The 17,520-nt window shown below is 33.7% G+C and overlaps 2 protein-coding genes across 6 annotated transcripts; one reads left to right on the plus strand and one right to left on the minus strand.

Moving 5' to 3' along the window:
- Positions 1-249: 249 nt before the first annotated feature.
- On the minus strand, positions 250-3,927 carry LOC111493793 (paired amphipathic helix protein Sin3-like 3). Its single transcript, XM_023143644.1, has 8 exons — positions 3,871-3,927; positions 3,292-3,445; positions 3,022-3,211; positions 2,457-2,555; positions 2,252-2,370; positions 1,739-1,860; positions 1,496-1,572; positions 250-383 (listed from the first exon to the last, which is right to left on the minus strand). The coding sequence occupies exons 2-5, from the start codon at positions 3,441-3,443 to the stop codon at positions 2,269-2,271; spliced, it is 543 nt and encodes a 180-aa protein (XP_022999412.1). The 5' UTR covers positions 3,444-3,445; positions 3,871-3,927; the 3' UTR covers positions 250-383; positions 1,496-1,572; positions 1,739-1,860; positions 2,252-2,268.
- Positions 3,928-6,458: 2,531 nt separating this feature from the next.
- LOC111493697 (paired amphipathic helix protein Sin3-like 3) lies at positions 6,459-17,520 on the plus strand. 5 transcript variants are annotated; one of them, XR_002720047.1, is made up of 24 exons: positions 6,460-6,624; positions 6,802-6,991; positions 7,386-7,541; positions 7,643-7,832; positions 7,936-8,034; positions 8,156-8,308; positions 8,400-8,691; positions 8,948-9,069; positions 10,354-10,429; positions 10,521-10,550; positions 10,720-11,003; positions 11,127-11,281; positions 11,610-11,725; positions 11,833-12,090; positions 12,172-12,813; positions 12,917-12,987; positions 14,146-14,775; positions 14,886-14,986; positions 15,635-15,773; positions 15,864-16,016; positions 16,122-16,285; positions 16,379-16,490; positions 16,723-16,895; positions 17,049-17,520. XR_002720047.1 is itself a non-coding variant. In XM_023143508.1 (23 exons), the coding sequence occupies exons 2-23, from the start codon at positions 6,918-6,920 to the stop codon at positions 16,810-16,812; spliced, it is 4,107 nt and encodes a 1,368-aa protein (XP_022999276.1). In that variant the 5' UTR covers positions 6,460-6,624; positions 6,802-6,917; the 3' UTR covers positions 16,813-16,897. The 5 variants fall into 5 exon arrangements, 2 of the variants coding, with proteins under 2 accessions (XP_022999277.1, XP_022999276.1); XR_002720048.1 differs by having other exon boundaries at positions 11,836-12,090; XM_023143508.1 differs by lacking the exon at positions 17,049-17,520 and having other exon boundaries at positions 16,723-16,897.

Consider the following 17,520-nt stretch of genomic DNA (forward strand, 5'->3'; position numbering starts at 1 on the left):
GTGCCCGAATCTCTTTTTGACTATGCGCTAGTGATTCCACTATTATTAGTGAATAATAATTATTAGTGAGCAATTATGGAATAATTCTTTTATATTCATAGAGATAGGGGACATAATTCACATGGATATGGTAAGTCTCGCTTGGGCTGCTTTAATACAGTCGTGTTCATCTAACAAAAATACCTAATTGAATATGGTGATGTATTCATCTAACAAAAACATCTGATTGAATATGGTGATGTATGTTACTAGCCTTAAATGATATCCACTATATTTTTAAACTATTGATTTTGTGTTTAATTACTTCAATTTTTTTGTTTATGGCTTTTGGATTGGTCATTGTCGTTTTTTCAAGGTAATATTTGTAAATCCTGCATCCATTCCTGTTTCAAAATTAAAAAAAAAATAAATAAAACTTGAAGAAAAAAAGAAGTCACATAAATTAGGAGTTTATTACTGAAATGGAAATTTTTTAAAAATTATTATTTATCACGTCTATTTCCCTTTTTTATATATAAAGTTAGATATCTATCTTTATTACATAGTTTTATGTTTAAAGCACAAAAATAGACATTATTTTAGTTATAATGACTAAATCACAACAATTTAGTATTAATTACTTACTATAGACAAGACAAGTTGGAAAACAAGGTAGTGAAGCAACTGATCATAAAAGAAAAAGAAAAAAAAAACGACAAAGTGGGTGAAGACAAAATAAAAATAAAATTAGATTTCTTATATACTTTTATTTTAAGTAGGTCTTAATTTTAAAGCTATCGAGTTAGTACAAGAGACTTTGTGCAACTACAATTTGTTTTCAAAACTAACTTAGGCTTAGTTTGAGATTATTATTACTTGTAAAATAGTCATCACAGCTAATTAAATTAGTGTTCAATAAGTTTAAATTTAAAATTTTTTAGTTGTTAAAACTTTTGTATGGTTGAAAAATATTTGGATAAAATAGGTAACAAAACAAAGAAATTAATAGGTGTAAATAGTATTAATAAGCTCAGTATTTAAAAATTAAAAACAAAAAAGCAAGTTTTTCCTTGATAAGAATTTTGTCTTAATTTTCTATTTTGGTTTAGACTTGGACTTATCTTCAAGAAACACTTCTTATGGTGGAGGTGGATGGGGGAAGTTAATCTGAATTAAGTATGAAACTACAAACAAAAAGATTCCCTAAAAGGTTAAAGACTGATCTAATAAGATATTTACTCGAGAGTTTGAAAGGGAGCTAATCTTTACCAAACCATCAATTCCTTGCTGATGATTAAAGGAAGGTTGAGATGTGAGTTACAAAACTGATCGATATTCAAGCTTTTTTCCAGTTCAAAATTATGAAAATCTAAATCTGTAACAATTTCTTGTAAAGGGTAATCAAACCAAGAGCCTCCAGACTCGACTCAAATTGAAGAAAATGGTGCAATTGAATGTGAGAAGGATTGAGTTGAAGAGTAAAACAAAAAACAAAAACAGGGAGAAACATGCTAACCTGAAAGTTGAACGCTTATAGAAATCTTCCCTGTGTTCCGCATCCACGTCAGCTACACGTGTAATTAGTAGAGCCACCTGTCAGACACTTCAACATCAGTAAACATCTTCCCTTGAGAACACAAGAATATTGATTGAGCATGATCCATAGTTTCTAATATAACAGTAACAAATGAGTTTCTTCTATGATTGATTACTATAACAAAATTTTCTGAGCAAATAGATGTATGCATTTGATTCATACCATAGAATGCAGTTCCTATGGAGGGATTATTTCCCTGTCAAAAACATCAAGGCATTTCACAAACTGTTGTGGAACATCAACTTCTGGTAACTTTTGATTCATCTTCTCAATTAAAGACATACCTGTCATGAAATACAGGACAATATTACAGATCCCAAAGAAAGAAACGAAACAAACTTTTGATTGATTGGTGAAAAGGAAGAAGAACTGAATGCAAAAAGAGAATCAATAGGACTAAAAGCTAGAACCCTTACGAGAACAAGAAACACTGACACCAAGAAGACAGATGCAACAAAAAGAATACTCAAAGACGCCAAAAAAGAACAATGGCTTGTTAAACAACAACAAGAATAAAGATATTGATCAATGCCAAGATCTTCTTTAAACAGAGACGAAAAACTTGAATAACCAAACAGAACCACCAAGCAGAAAGAATGTGTAATGAAAACAATATTAACTTTTCATTGCATTATGATTAGGACATTATGAAACCCACTCTAGAAAGTTCATCACCTTCTTCATCAGGACGGTCAACACCGATCATTGTTTGAGGTTGTTGTGAGTGAAGGACAAGGAAGAAAATCAGCAAAACCCTCAACAAGGTCTGGGTGGTCTTGCATCAGTACACAAACCTGCAAACCCAAAACTATTAATCTTAAATGAAGCAACAAAAACAGCAAATTTGTTTCTTACTTGAACTTGAAATGTGAAAACAAACCTCCCGGTGGAGCTCACTTAGAGGCTTTTTTCCTCTTTTGTACAAATGCAAATTTCTCATAAATGAATTGAATATATGGAACTCACCTTCAAACCGTCTCTGCATATACAAAAACAAAAATGTATATAATGCAGGAAAGCAAAATAATGACATCAAACTACGTCAAAAAGTGATTGAAAATACTCCTAAACTACGAAGTTGGTTTCATTTATACCAAAACTCGTAAATGCTTCATTTTAACATTTGAAGTTTGTTTCAAAACAACCTTTCGCTATTAAATTCCTAGACAAAAAAGGTTAAATTTGCATAAGTGAACAATAGAAACACATTGTTCATCTGGTCGTCCTCATCCTTCAACCTCAAGCCCCAAATTTTCTTTTTTCTGTTTGTAACTTCTTCACTAAACCTAAACCAAAATTTTCATCCCGCATGTGTTTAGATTGTTCATTTCAACAATATATAAGCAGATACAAACTTTTCCATCATGAATTGAACGAGAAAAAACTTCAAATTCCAAACTTCAATGGTTAAAATGAAAGTTTTCAAGTTTTGAGACAAAATTTACCTTAACCTCACTGATATATTCCAAAGCGTCTCCAAGTTTAACAGGCCGCCTCCTTCGAGGAGGCGTTTCATCCTCAAGAGGACAAGCTATTGCATATCTTTGTGGCAAAAAGGTATTAAAGCCCAAAATCAGGTCATTATGACCTCTGAATAGACGCTTTACCCCTGTTATGACGCCCACAGTGTCAATTCTGCAAATCGATAACAACACAGATCACTTCAAAACTCAAATGGAGAAACCTATAAACTAGATTTTATATTGCAACCAAACCTTTGAAACGCTAAATCCTTCATGAGTTGAAGAAATTCTTCATATTTTTCCGTCTCGTTTCCAATGACGTCCTTCACATTCTTGAGAAATTCTAGGGCATCCTCCGCTGTTAATTTCCGGATACTGCCATCTGCCTCCCCGCGGTTCTTCATTTCTGACAAAGCACCTGTTAACTACGGTGATCTATAGAACTCACTACTGAACCAGTACCAAGATACAGACACAAGCACGTCTCATTCTATCGATTTGGCAAACCTCTGTCCTGATCATTAGTTTTCATTTAATCCTCAACCATAACCAATATACTTCTCGACAGAAGGCAACGACAATAAAATCCTAAAAGAACAAGAAGATTGAAGGAACAAAACCAGTTCACATTTCTTGATAGCACCGCAACGATAATAAAATCCTAAAAGAACAGAAAGATTGAAGGAACGAAACAAATTAACATTTCTTGATAGCAACGCACGATAATAAAATCCTAAAAGAACAAGAAGATTGAAGGAACGAAAACAATTAACATTTGTTCATAGCAAGGCAACAATGACACGATTATGGAAGAAAAAGATAAACGATTACCTGAAGAAAATCTGCGGAAGCTTTGTCGAATGAGCAAGAGTTGAGCAGTAGAACGAACTTAGGAAGGACGGTTTTTGAAGATTCAAATGTTATAAGTGGTTTATATAATTAATTCGAAAAATAATTAATTCAATCAAAATAAAATCGTATTTCATATAGTTGGGAGATATATTTACGAAAATGCCCATGAAAATAAAATTTTTAAAGTAATTATTACAAACATAAATTAAAATATTTTCATTTTGATTTTAATATTTAGGATTTAATTCGATGCTACGAATTTTTAAATGCTCCATGTATTTGCATGCATAAAATTTTAAGATTTTTTAATTCAATTAAATCCGGGTTTGATTTTTTGAAAAGACGAAAATAGCCCCGAACAAAATCCAAGTTTGAAATTTTGGATTTTTAATAATATGGAATATCAAATATATTATTTCATATTGGGATACTAAATTTTGATTACCCTAATAATAGACTTTATTTAAATTATATCCAAACATTTTGACTTTTTTTTATATATTTGTGAAAGATTAAAAAAGAAAACGTCAATGCATTAGATATGTTAGATGAACATGACTCTCTACAATGATATGATATTCTCCACATTGAGCACAAGCTCTCGTGCTTTGCTTTGGGCTTCTCTAAAAGGCCTCATACCAATGAGATAATATTATTTGATTACAAACCAATGAGATAATATCATCTCTATTTGCTTTTGAGAGCCCAAAGCAAAGCCATGAGAGCTTGTGCTCAATATGGACAACACCATACTATTGTGAAGAGTCGTGATCTAACAAGATAAACTCATTTTAAGCGAGTGTTGTTATTACAATGGATAAAATAGCGATACACCTCAGTTTTATGCAATATGATTGATATGCAATTTTTTAATAATATCAAGTTGATGATCATCCCGAGGGCACACTATTTTTGTTATTGTTTTCTTATTCGATCAGTTTGGTCGATTTAAACTCTTCTTAGAATTGATAATTGGCTAATGGATATATGCAAAATCGACTCGAACAACAAACATAAGGTAACTAACCAATTTGACTTGTTTGAGTTGGTCGGTTCCTATTAAATATAACTTATTGTTTGTAGGTAAATAAAAGTGATATTTACTTCCGAGGTTATATAAAGTCATGTATGTTATGTTTGTAAAATGAGACAAAAAATATAGTAGAAAGAGATTAAGTTTATTTGCAATTCAATGTAATTTAAATTTCATGCTTAAAATCATTCAAACTTGACATGATCGATCTTGCATGTGGAGTGATTCGAATCTAAAATAAGTGTTCTTGTCTTAAGCAAGATCGATCACGTTAAGAATATTTGTTTGAGATTTTAAAATTACAGTGATTTATATTCTCTGGACCTCTTCATTGATTTTAAAAATTGCAGTAATTTTAAAACTCGAATCTCAAGTAAGATTCTTGACATGATCAAACATTTGATCGGGATCTTATTTTTCTTGTAGTGATTATTATCGGATGATTTAAAAAGCGAATGATTTTAAAATTTAATTAGTTGTATTAAAGGAAATATTTATTTCTCTATTTGTTAGAAATAATAAAACTTAGAGTTTCTCTTTTTTTTTTCTCTTCATTTATTGAGTTGATTAATTGAGGTGAATAATAATTAAACAAGAACTAATTTACACCTTCACTTGTTTAGTTAATCAAAATCTCAAATTATGAAAAATAAAACATTCATAAAATATATATATAAGATTCTAAATTCCCTTTTAAAATATTTTAAAGAGACGTGGAAAATTAGAACGTTGGAACACGGACTATAACAAATACTTTGAAAATGGAAATAGAATAGTTATAATAATAGGTCGTTAATCGGGTTGTCGAGACCCACCTAGCGTTCTCCAGAAACCAAAATTTCTAGAGGAAAATAGTGGTTTGTGATATGAATTTACGATACTTTTTACATTGTATTCAATTAAATTAGTGGCCAATGTTAGACAAACACGACTCTCCACAATGACATAATATTGTCCACTTTAAGTATAAGCTCTCATGTCTTTGTTTTGAGTTTTCCAAAAGGCCTCATACCAATGGAGACAATATTCCTGGCTTATAAAGACATGATCATTCCTAAATTAGTCGGGGTATGATGATGAAAGTCCCACATCGGCTAATTTAAGAAATGCTCATGAGTTTATAATCAAGGAATACTCTTTTCATTAGTATTAGACCGTTTGGGAAAGTCCAAAATAAAGTCATGAGAGCTTATGCTCAAAGTGGACAATATTATATAATTGTGAAGAGTTGGGTTCGTCTAACAGCCAAATTAAAAAAAATATTTAAATATCTTGTATTTGCAAATTAATTTATCTTTTTATATATATTTGAAAGAAAATGTTAATAGAGACTAATTTAAATTAATTTGATAATATAATAAAAGGTGGAATTTTGAAAAAGATAAAATGGGGGAGATAAATAATAAATAATAAATAATAAATAATAAATAATAAATAATAAATAATAAATAATAAATAATAAATAATAAATATAGGATGTACAAAATTAATAATTTTAAGGTTTAAATATATGGGAGTATATAAGATTTAGAGAGTTTCTTCTTCACCTAAGGTTGTTAGAAAATCACATAATCTTCAAAAGCCTTCCTTCATTCTTATTCAGTTTCCTTCCTTTTCATTGCGTTTCTCTCTTAGCTTGCTACTGCACAACTCCTGCTCATTCACCCAGACTTCACGATTCATCGCAAATTTTTCTTCATGTAATTCCTTCGTCTTTTCCTTCTCCAATTTCATCTCAATGTTATTTTCTTTCGTTCCTTCAATCTTGTTGTTTTCAGATTTTGTTTGTTGTTTTTGTTGGTGATCCATCCACAGGTTCCGAATGATTTCTCGTTTTTACTTTTTTTCTAACTTTTTTCTTTCCTTCTCTTGGTTAGATCTGCTGCTTGCTTGCCGCCCTTCTTTCAAACAACGAGTGTGGCGTGCAGGATTTTGGTTCTAATCCGGCGTGGGGTATGCTTTGCTGTTCCATAACAAATACTTAACTTTAGCGATGAAGAGGTCCAGAGAGGATGTAAACATGGAATCACACCTCCAGCGTCCAGTATTTCCCTCTAGAGGAGAATCGTATGTCTATTTTTGATGTGTTTGATGAATTTTGGTTTGCCACTATTTCGATTTTTTTTTGCAAATATATGGATTTTTTTTTGGGAGTAAGGTTTTGTGTGTTGAGTTTGCTTTATCCTTTTACTTCGTTTTCTCCTTTGCCAATCTTTTGAGTTCTGGTAGTTTTTTGTGCTTTAACTTGATGCGAAATATACTGATTTATGCTCGAGGATTTTCCATTTAATGAATCCATCTAATGAATACTATGATCAGGACAGATGGTTTGCCAAATTAACTAATGAGAAGTGCTTGTTTGTGCAATATTTTTTCTTGAGACTCCTTCAGTTGTGAGTTCTATAGATCACCGTGATTACCAGATCTTTCTATTTTTCTGTATATCGCCTTGGGAATGAAGAACTGTGCAGAGCCAGATGGTGGGAGGTGGCAGTATTCAGAAACTAACAACGAATGATGCCCTAGAATATCTTAAGAATGTCAAGGACATCTTCCGAGACAAGAAGGAAACATATGAAGATTTTCTTGAAGTTATGAAAGAATTCAAGGCTCAAAGGTTTGGTTGCAAGAAAATGTGTACTTTCTTCCTTTCCCAGTCTAGTTTATAGGTATTCTCTTGAGTTTTGAATGATCCGTGTTGATGTTATCTGTTTCTAGAATTGATACTGCCGGTGTCATAGCAAGAGTAAAGCATCTATTTAAAGGTCATCGTGACCTGATTTTGGGCTTCAATACTTTTTTGCCCAAAGGATTTGCAATAACTTGTTCTCCTGAGGATGAAATACCTCCTCAAAAGAAGAAGCCTGTTCAATTTGAAGAAGCTATCAACTTTGTCGGTAAGATTAAGGTAATTAAAAATCACATTTTGACGTATTTTGGTGTGATTTTTTTTTTCTTTACTGCATTATAAGCAGATGTCTTTCTTTCTTTTTTTTCTTCCCTACATGCAGACACGGTTCGAAGGTGATAGCCATGTATACAAGTCATTTTTAGAAATATTGAATTTGTACAGGAAGGAAAACAAATCTATAAGTGAGGTGTACCGGGAGGTTTGTTTTCACTTTCAAGTTCATGACTCTTTTTATAACAACATTCCAATGGCTATTACTTTCAAGATTTCCTCTTTTTGCTGGTCTTTTGACATTTGATGACAAGTTTTGCCTTTTGCAGATCTCTGCACTGCTGCAAGACCACCCAGATCTTCTCAGGGAGTTTGTTCATTTTCTGCCTGATGCTTCAGCCACAACCTCAAATAATCACGTGTCATCTCTGAGAAATTCTGTGCTTCGTGATAAAAATTCTTCAATGCCACCTATTCAACAAGTACTTATTGACATGGTTTTAAATGCTTTCACAACATTCTCATTTTTTTCAATTGTTTGGCCAATATTTAGTTTGTGTTCATCATTTACAGAAAGAGAGGACAATGGCTTCACATGCTGACCACGACGTGGGTGTTAACCATCCTGATTGTGACCATGCTAGAGTAACTATAAAAGGTGATAAAGATAAATGTCAGTACAGTGAAAAAGAGAAGGACAGGAGAGACAACACAGATAGTAGGGAACAGTATAGAGACGTTGATAAAAAGTTTAATGAGCATGATAACAGTAGGGACATCAGCATGCAGAGTTTTTCCCTAAAGAAGAAATCTACCATTAGGGTTGAAGATACAGCTTCAGAGAAATTGCGTCCAGGTGGAGAAGGTGAGTAACTTTCTGGTGTGCGTTTCATGTCCTAATGATAACAAAATGTAAAGTGTATCTGCAACGTCGTTTTCATTGTACATCCTTCCAAAAGTTCCTTTTCTTAAATTTGTAATTTTTAATCTGTAATCTATATTTGATTTCAGCAAAAAGAGCTGTAACTGTGTCCTTAAACTTGGTAGCAAAGAAATCTTGAATCGGTAATCTAATGGCTATTTCTGTTGTTCCATCTTTTAATTTGTGTATTTCATGACAGGTATGTCTTTTATTGAGAAGATAAGGCAGAAGTTACCAAATCTTGATGTTTACCAAGAAGTTGTGAAGTGCCTTGATATATTTGACAAGGAAATAATCACTCGATCAGAACTGCATTCTCTGGTATGAAAAATATATATTACAAGAACTTTATTACTCGTCTTGTTGAATATATTTGCACAGAAAATTGTGTTGTGGTAGTTAATCATGGAAGAAGCTCGCAGCATTGCAAATGTATTTGCAACAATGAACGAATTTGGAAGCACATTTTCTCTTTTGCACCGTTGAGTTAATATCTGATTTAATTTATTGATGTGGCCATGTTTGCAATTTAGTAACAATGATTGTTCTTCCTTAGTCTGTAGTCCTCAAGTTAACTCTCCGACCTTATTGCTATTTTATCATGGGTACCATACACAACTAGTAATCATCTTTGACATTTCCTTTTAGATAGGGGCTGTCGTTCCTATTTCCTACTCCTTAAGGCTTTACATTTCTCTAAAACATTTTAAATCAATTTTTTTGGTGGTTCAGGGTGACTCTAAATTAATTCTCATTATTAAAAGTTAGTCTAATATATCATTTGTTTGGCATTTTCCAATTTCTCTAACATTTTATAAGTTCTAATTTGGTCATCTATTTATGAAGTTATGAGAACAGTTTTTTTCTTTTTAATCGAGTGAAATATGAAGGGGGCGAGGAGGTTGGGATATGTAGGGCATTGGATGAGTTTTACTTTTAGTAATTCAGTGAGTTATGGAGTGTCCTATGATAATCTTTTTCTTGGTGAGTTTAGGATAAGATCTGTTAGATTTTTAAGTCAGGTAGTATTAAAGTAAGATATTTGAGACAAAAAACTTTAGATTTTTAAGTCAGGTAGTATTAAAGTAAGACATTTGAGACAAAAAACTGACCAAGTCATGAAAATATATTTTTAAGTCTATATCATGATATTGTGATTCAATTTCAATGATATTATGGACAAAATTGAAGCTTTTAAAATATTAGAGACTAAATTGCAACATTGTGTATAGAAGGACCAAATGATATATTTAACCAAAAAAGGAAAGCAGTATATAATATCAAATTAATTCTATCAAACTTTGATTCTAAAATATTTTTAATAAAGAGGATCTTAGTACATTTCCTTAGCTCTCTTTTCCTGCATGAACCAGCATATTTTTGGAGTAAAAGACTTAAGGAACATAACAACTCTTGAGCTGTTGGTAAAAGAAGAGAATTCAGAGGTTATTTCGTGGTGGTTAGAAGTAGTGGGACTAATTTCGACACCCCTGATTTATTTCTACACCCGTTTAGCCATGTCCTTTATACTATGAAAAACCTTTGATGGTTTTCGGAAAATGAATACTACATTAACTATGTTTGTATGCATTTAACCTTGTTCAGGTGAGAGATTTGCTTGGAAGATATCCAGACCTTATGGATGCTTTCGGTGAATTTATGACACTTTGTGACAGAACTGGTAATTGCTTGTAAATTAATATATTACCCGAAATTGATGCTATTGATGCTGTATTGCTAAAATGATAACTTTATCAATTACTATCCTGCAGATGGGCTTCTAGCAGATATTATGAGTAAAAGTAAGTGAAGCGATTGCCTTGCCCTATATGCTAGTATGAGTCAATAAAAAGATTTTTCTCAGGCTTGTGGCATTCTGTGTTTCTTTCCTTCTTTCTTTCCTTTCCCCATATAATTGCAAAAGTTATTTGAGATAATTTTTAACCTTAAAGAATTATTACTATGTCACAGAAGCCTTGTGGAATGAAGGTAGTTTACCAAGATTGGTGAAGGTAGAGGAAAAGGATAGAAATCGAGATCAGGAAAGGGGGGATGGTGTTAAAGAACGAGACCATGGAAATCGAGAAAAGGATAATAGGCTTGATAAAAGTGTTGCTTTTGGCCATAATGATGTTGGAAGCCACAAGATGTCTCTATTTTCTGGCAAGGACAAATATTTTGCAAAGCCTATCAATGAACTTGACCTCTCTAATTGTGAGCGGTGTACACCCAGTTACCGTCTTCTTCCGAAGAATGTAAGAAGTAAAATAAATATTATTCTGTTTTTATAAAAACAAAAACAAGTATTATTATGAACTGACATTTCAATTTTGGCGTGTTTTTTACCTTTTGTCTTTTTTTTGGTAATTTATATGCAGTATCCAATACCCTATGCTAGCCAAAGAACAGAAATTGGTGATCATGTTTTAAATGATCATTGGGTTTCTGTCACTTCAGGAAGTGAGGATTACTCTTTTAAACATATGCGCAAAAACCAGTATGAAGAAAGCCTCTTTCGTTGTGAGGATGACAGGTGGACCCTCAACTAAGATTAATTCATGTATTTTCATCAGTTCATATCTGTTGAATTATAACAGATGGGATCAAATTTGTGGGTCTATTTCCTATAGCTCTATTGGATATAGTTGGCAGTTCTTTGCATTCACTGTTTCATGCCAATGCATAGTCTTGATTTTCTGTCATTGAATGTATCATCACGTTGAAGTATTTATTCATCTCCGTTGATCCATGCTTTCTAATAACCATCTTAACTTATATTATGAATTATTTTCACTTATTTTCCCTTTCTTTTGAAGTTTTATTGGCACTGATTATTAACTGTCTTCTGTTTATGCTGGCAGGTTTGAATTAGATATGTTGTTAGAGTCTGTTAATGTAACATCCAAGCGTGTCGAAGACTTATTAGAAAAAATCAACTTGTCTGACAATCCAGTCCATATTGAAGATCATTTAACAGGTATTCTTATTGATGATATCTATAGGATATTTAATGAGTTCAATCTTCATGTTGTATGCTTAAATAAATTACATTCTTCATATAAATTTCCGAAATTTTCATTCTAGCAGCACTTAATTTGAGGTGCATTGAGCGCTTATATGGTGATCATGGCCTTGATGTGATGGATGTGTTAAGGAAGAACGCTCCTCTTTCTCTCCCTGTTATATTAACCCGTTTGAAGCAAAAGCAAGAAGAGTGGGCACGGTGTCGATCTGATTTTAATAAAGTTTGGGCTGAAATATATTTTAAGAATTATCAGAAATCACTGGATCATCGCAGCTTCTATTTCAAGCAGCAGGATACAAAGAGCTTAAGCACAAAAGGTAAATTACAAATGCAATCCCAAAAGGTGAATTTCAAGTTCTCTCTCCATTCCTCATTTGCTCTGTGCATGCTATTTGCAGCTTTGTTATCAGAGATCAAGGAAATTAGTGAAAAGAAGCATAAGGAAGAGGATGTCGTGCTCTCTATTACTGCAGAAAATAAACGACCTATAATCCCAAATTTGGAATTTGACTATCCTGATCAGGATATTCATGAAGATCTCTATCACCTTATCAAATATTCCTGTAGAGAAATATGCTCCACAGATCAGTCCGATAAAGCTATGAAGATTTGGACAACCTTCCTGGAGCCCATGCTTGGTATTCCTTCACGGCCCCTGGGTGCTGAGGATTCCAAAGAAACTATTAGGGAACATAATTTTGCAGTTAGAGGTACTGCAGTTGGCATGGTAGAGATCAGCAGTAGTTCTAATGGTGGAGGTGTTGAGTCCAAGCTGTCAGATCCTCCCAGAACTGAAGTAGAAAGCATTCCACCTAAACAATCAAGCCCTTGCAGGGTTTGGCCCACGAATGGAGATTCTTGCCCTGAAGAAAATAGTTTTCACAAAGAAAACCGTGTTGACAGCAAGGTTGATGATCTCTGTAAATTGCAGTTCAACAACAAACAAGAGAATTCTAATGAGAGGTTGGCAAAATCCAATGCGTTGGTTAGCAATGCACTCGAACAAGAGAATGGAAAAGTAATTGTAGAAACTGCATCAGGTTTGCATAATGCTTCCAATTGACACTTCAAATTAATTGCTCGCTTTTCATCTGCATCTTTTTCTAACCATTGTATTCTAACGTTTGTCTTTTGGTTGTCAAGGGCTGCGTTCTACTTCATCCAGAACTTGGAATGGTAGTGTTGATAAAGGGCTTGAGTTAGCATCATCACAGGTATGGCCAATGATGCAGAAAAATTTCTTTTAATCGGAACTGCCTTATGCTTCTTTTCTCCTGATTTAGAGATGTGTGGGGGAGGGTCAAGGTCGTGAGAGTATAAGAAATGAGAGCTGAGGTATCAGATAAAAAATTTCATCGAGGAAAACATAAAAGTTAGAACAAATAAACAAAGAGCATGTTTTGTTTGAGAGATAAGGAAGAGTTTTGTTCTGTTAATTTGATGGTGATCCGAGGAAATTAAAGAAATGGGAGGAGGATCTCTCAATTTACCATCTTTTAACATAAAACATAAAGACCTAAGTCGCTTTAATGAACAAGCTAATCTTTATCAATAGGAAGAGGTAACATTATAATAATTCTCATTCTATGCCCAAGTTTACAACTTTCAATTGGAAAATAATTTTGTTTTTAAAGTTAGCAAAAAAGTTGGCTAATTTTATAAGCAAGGCTAAAGAAATTGCCACTTTTTAGTACTCAAGGATGTAGTCGATTAAATTTAGAGTCCGAGGACTGTATTTTAACTACCTCTGTAGACTAGTAGTTTACTTGTAGGTTTTGCAACTCATCTTTAACTTAACGTAATATGATGCATACTTCTATCATTTACTATTACCAAATTATGGTTAAATTAGTACTTTTATCTGCTAAGCATTTGAATGTTCGTGGTCGTGTCTAATAGATTCATGAATATTACAAAATGTTTAATAGATCCCTAAACTTTTAGTTTGATTTCTAATAAATTTCTAGACATTAATCCTATCTAATAGGTTATTGAATTTTTAATGATCTATTAGGTCAAAATGTCATTAGACATTATTTTTAAATTTATAGAACTATTAGATAAAAAAAATTAAAAGGTCAGAATTTTATTAGACAAATTGTAATGGTGAAAAGATAATAACTGTATTCTTAAAATGTATTCATAATTTAAGTGTTATTTTGTTTCTCAAATAAAATTTTAAATTTGAGAAGAAAATTGAACTTGCGTAACCTTTTTCCTTGCTTGTTTTGGGATGGTATTTTATCCTCCAACCTTTATTTTCTTTTCATTAATCAAATGTTTCCATTTTAAAAAAATAAAGTATTATCTGTTATAAAGGTTAATACATGTTGTGCAAAGCTGCAAGCTGAATAGTCTTTTGGATGCTTCAGGGGGGTGGTTCATCAAGGCCACTGTTGTCCAATGGTGTGACGGCTGAAGGCTCAAATGCTCCAAGTTTCAATGAACAATGTGATGGTCACTCAAAAATAGAGAGAGAAGAGGGCGAATTATCACCAACTGGAGAACTTGAGGATAATTTTTCAAATTATCAAGAAGCTAGTCTTGATAAAGCAAAAGACAGTGTCAAAGACAGGCAATGTTTCAGAACGCGTGCAGACAAAACATCTTGCAGGGGTGTGACAGGAGAAACTCATATAGATGCTGATGACGAAGGGGAGGAAAGTGCTCGGCGGTCATCAGAGGACAGCAAAAATGGTTCTGAGAATTGTGATATTTCTGGAACCGAGTCTGTTGATGGAGAGGACAGTACTCGTGAAGGGCAGGATGATGGGGGTCATCATGACCGTGATAGTAAGGTTGAGAGTGAAGGTGAGGCTGAAGGAATGGACGATGCCCACAGTGCTGAGGGTGATGGAACAGCATTACCCTTTTCAGAACGTTTTCTTCTTCATGTGAAGCCTCTTGCCAAGTACATCCCATTGGCATTACGGGATGAAAAAAAGAACTCCCGAATTTTTTATGGAAATGACTCCCTTTATGTTCTTTTTAGACTTCACCGAGTAAGGTTCATAAATTTGAACTGATGGTTTTGGAGTTTTTTATTCTAACGAGATTAACGATGAATTTTCCCTTGCACTGACCATTTAACCTCATTTCTTTGGTTTGACAGACATTGTATGAGCGGATACGATCAGCAAAGATTAATTCGTCATCTGGTGAGAGGAAGTGGAGGGCTTCAAATGATACTAGCCCTAATGATCTCTACTCCAGGTTGGTTCCATTTGCTTGAATTTATAAATACTCGTGTGTCATGGTTACTGGAACTTCTAAATTTCACCCATTTTGGTCATAATTACATGGGAAAGGGAAGAATTAAATCTATTCAGATCCTAATCTTGATAAGATTTGTGTTCTGAAATGACTTCCATCTTTTGGTCTAGGTAGAACTTTTCATAGTTTCCTTTTCTTCTTCCTTGTTGCTTTGTAAGATTGTGATACCGAGTGTCGTCTACAGTATAATCTGGTCCGTTTGGTCTAGGTAGAACTTTTCATAGTTTCCTTTTCTTCTTCCTTGTTGCTTTGTAAGATTGTGATACCGAGTGTCATCTACAGTATAATCTGGTCCGTTTGTAAAACTACCGGACCTTACATAATCCCATTTGTAAAACTAAGTGGGACAGCGTATGTTATACTGTATAGCATAGGAGTGGTATCTAAATCTTCAACCTATTTAGTGGGAAAATCGGTAGAGAGCTCTATATCATCCTTGTTCTTACACTTGGATATCCCATAATTAACAACCACCCCACCCTTTTATATTCATTGGCTTTGATTTTGAGGTTTCTTCATCTTTTATCCACATTCTTGAAAATTATCAATTTGTTCATTATCACTTGACTTTCTGTAAACATGAAACAGATTTATGAGTGCACTTCGTAGTTTACTTGATGGTTCGTCTGATAATATGAAGTTTGAGGACGACTGCCGATCTATTATTGGAACCCAGTCGTACGTTCTATTCACTTTGGACAAATTGATTTATAAACTCGTCAAACAGGCAAGATTTCTTAGCTGTATAGATGTTTCTTAGCTGCTGCTGTTTTGTTGTGCAATTTGATCTGAAAGGCTATTTCAATACTATTTTCAGCTTCAAACCGTTGCTACTGATGAGATGGATACCAGGCTTCTTCAATTATATGTCTATGAGAATTCAAGAAAACATGGAAAAGATGTAGACACAGTTTATCATGATAATGCCCGTGTGCTTCTTCATGATGATAACATATACCGAATCGAATGTGTAAGATCTTGGGATTTACTTTTTGTGAACGATGATACATTGATTTAAACTTTTAACTCTTGAGCCGTGCTCTTAATGTAATAATACTCTTACCTTTTTCACCAGTCATGCACTCCAGGTCATCTATCCATTCAGCTAATGGAATTTGGCCATGATAAGCCTGAAGTTACGGCTGTTTCTCTGGATCCCAATTTCTCAGCTTACCTGCACAATGATTTCCTCTCTATTCTCCCTGACAGGAAAGAAAAGTCCGGAATCTACTTACACAGGCATGCAGATTATTCACAAACTCAGATTTTACTATTAATGTTATTTGGTTTGGACATTAACATTAACACCCTTTTTTCTTTTTCTCTCCTCAGAAATAAGTGCAAGTATGCCTGCAGGGATGATATCTCTGCTGCATGCCAGGCCATGGAAGGACTCAAGGTTGTCAACGGTCTGGAGTGTAAAATCACATGCAATTCATCAAAGGTAGAGTTCCAATACAAAGTTCTTTTTATATAACTTTTCTTCCAGTATTCCAAAATATATTGTTATACAATGAAAATACAGAAGCTTTATTCATACAAACACGAAGGCCCTACCAAAAACTATTTTAATAAATGTAATTTCTTGCAAAGAGAGCGCTGGGAAAGATTGAAGCCTTGGATTTATATTTGATTTGGGGGCCTTCTGTTGATATGATGTGGTTTATGCACGATAGGTCTCCTACGTTTTAGATACAGAAGATTATTTGTTTCGCCCAAAAGTCAGAAGGTTGAATAGAAGTGGTTCTTACAGTCGCCACCTATGAAGATCTTCAAATGGAAGCTCAAGCAGAGGACAACGATATCAAAGATGGTTATCGAGCTCGTGATCACGTCCCATTACCTAATTGTAAGCACCGCATTACACGTACTTGAATTCTCTTTCTGTTAGAGCATCATATTGCTCTCCCTTTTGCATCCTCATGGCTTATTCTTCTTCCCATTTCTGTGTTGGCTCACTGGAGTAAGAAAACATCTGAGATTCCTTTCTCTGCATATCTAGGTTTCCAAGGGCACGGTATGAGCATAGCAAGGACGGAGCGTCCGGAAGAAAATAAAAGGAAAAGCTGTAGGTGAAGTTAGTGATTATTTGTCTAATCAGACAAGTTAGAAGAAGAATACAATGGATGGAGGGAGGTCGGTCGAGAGCTATAGATCGGTTGCGTTGCGTGCGAATGTTGTAAATAGAGGTAATTTGTGATGTGAAGTGGAGAGAAACTACGTCGTCTACAATTTACACATTTCATTCTTTCTGGTTTCTTCAAATAAACTGTATTTGTATACAGCAGTTGGTTGCGTGTTTCGTCTATAATTAATTTGTTGAGGCCACTGTAAAATCATTGGCTGCGAGTCAGAAAGGAATTCCAACAGAGTTTTAAATGCATATTCTTGTTTTCCGCCTACTTTGTATGCCACACACGGCCTATAGAGAGTACATTCATTAAGAAGGAAATGTACACTTTTTTTTCTTTCTT

Source organism: Cucurbita maxima, unplaced genomic scaffold (genome assembly GCF_002738345.1).
Source record: "Cucurbita maxima cultivar Rimu unplaced genomic scaffold, Cmax_1.0 Cma_Scf00019, whole genome shotgun sequence".
NCBI classification, from domain to species: Eukaryota; Viridiplantae; Streptophyta; class Magnoliopsida; order Cucurbitales; family Cucurbitaceae; genus Cucurbita; species Cucurbita maxima.

What these genes read in the sequence shown, in the direction of transcription:
- LOC111493697 (XM_023143508.1), top strand. Translation starts at nt 6,918, where the DNA reads ATGAAGAGGTCCAGAGAGGATGTAAACATGGAATCACACCTCCAGCGT. An exon ending in TTGAGTTAGCATCATCACAG is followed by an intron (nt 12,988 to 14,145) that starts GTATGGCCAATG and finishes TGGATGCTTCAG; the next exon opens with GGGGGTGGTTCATCAAGGCC. An exon ending in TCACATGCAATTCATCAAAG is followed by an intron (nt 16,491 to 16,722) that starts GTAGAGTTCCAA and finishes TATGCACGATAG; the next exon opens with GTCTCCTACGTTTTAGATAC.
- LOC111493793 (XM_023143644.1), bottom strand. Translation starts at nt 3,443, where the DNA reads ATGAAGAACCGCGGGGAGGCAGATGGCAGTATCCGGAAATTAACAGCG. An exon ending in AAGGATTTAGCGTTTCAAAG is followed by an intron (nt 3,212 to 3,291) that starts GTTTGGTTGCAA and finishes ATCGATTTGCAG; the next exon opens with AATTGACACTGTGGGCGTCA. An exon ending in AATATATCAGTGAGGTTAAG is followed by an intron (nt 2,556 to 3,021) that starts GTAAATTTTGTC and finishes TTGTATATGCAG; the next exon opens with AGACGGTTTGAAGGTGAGTT.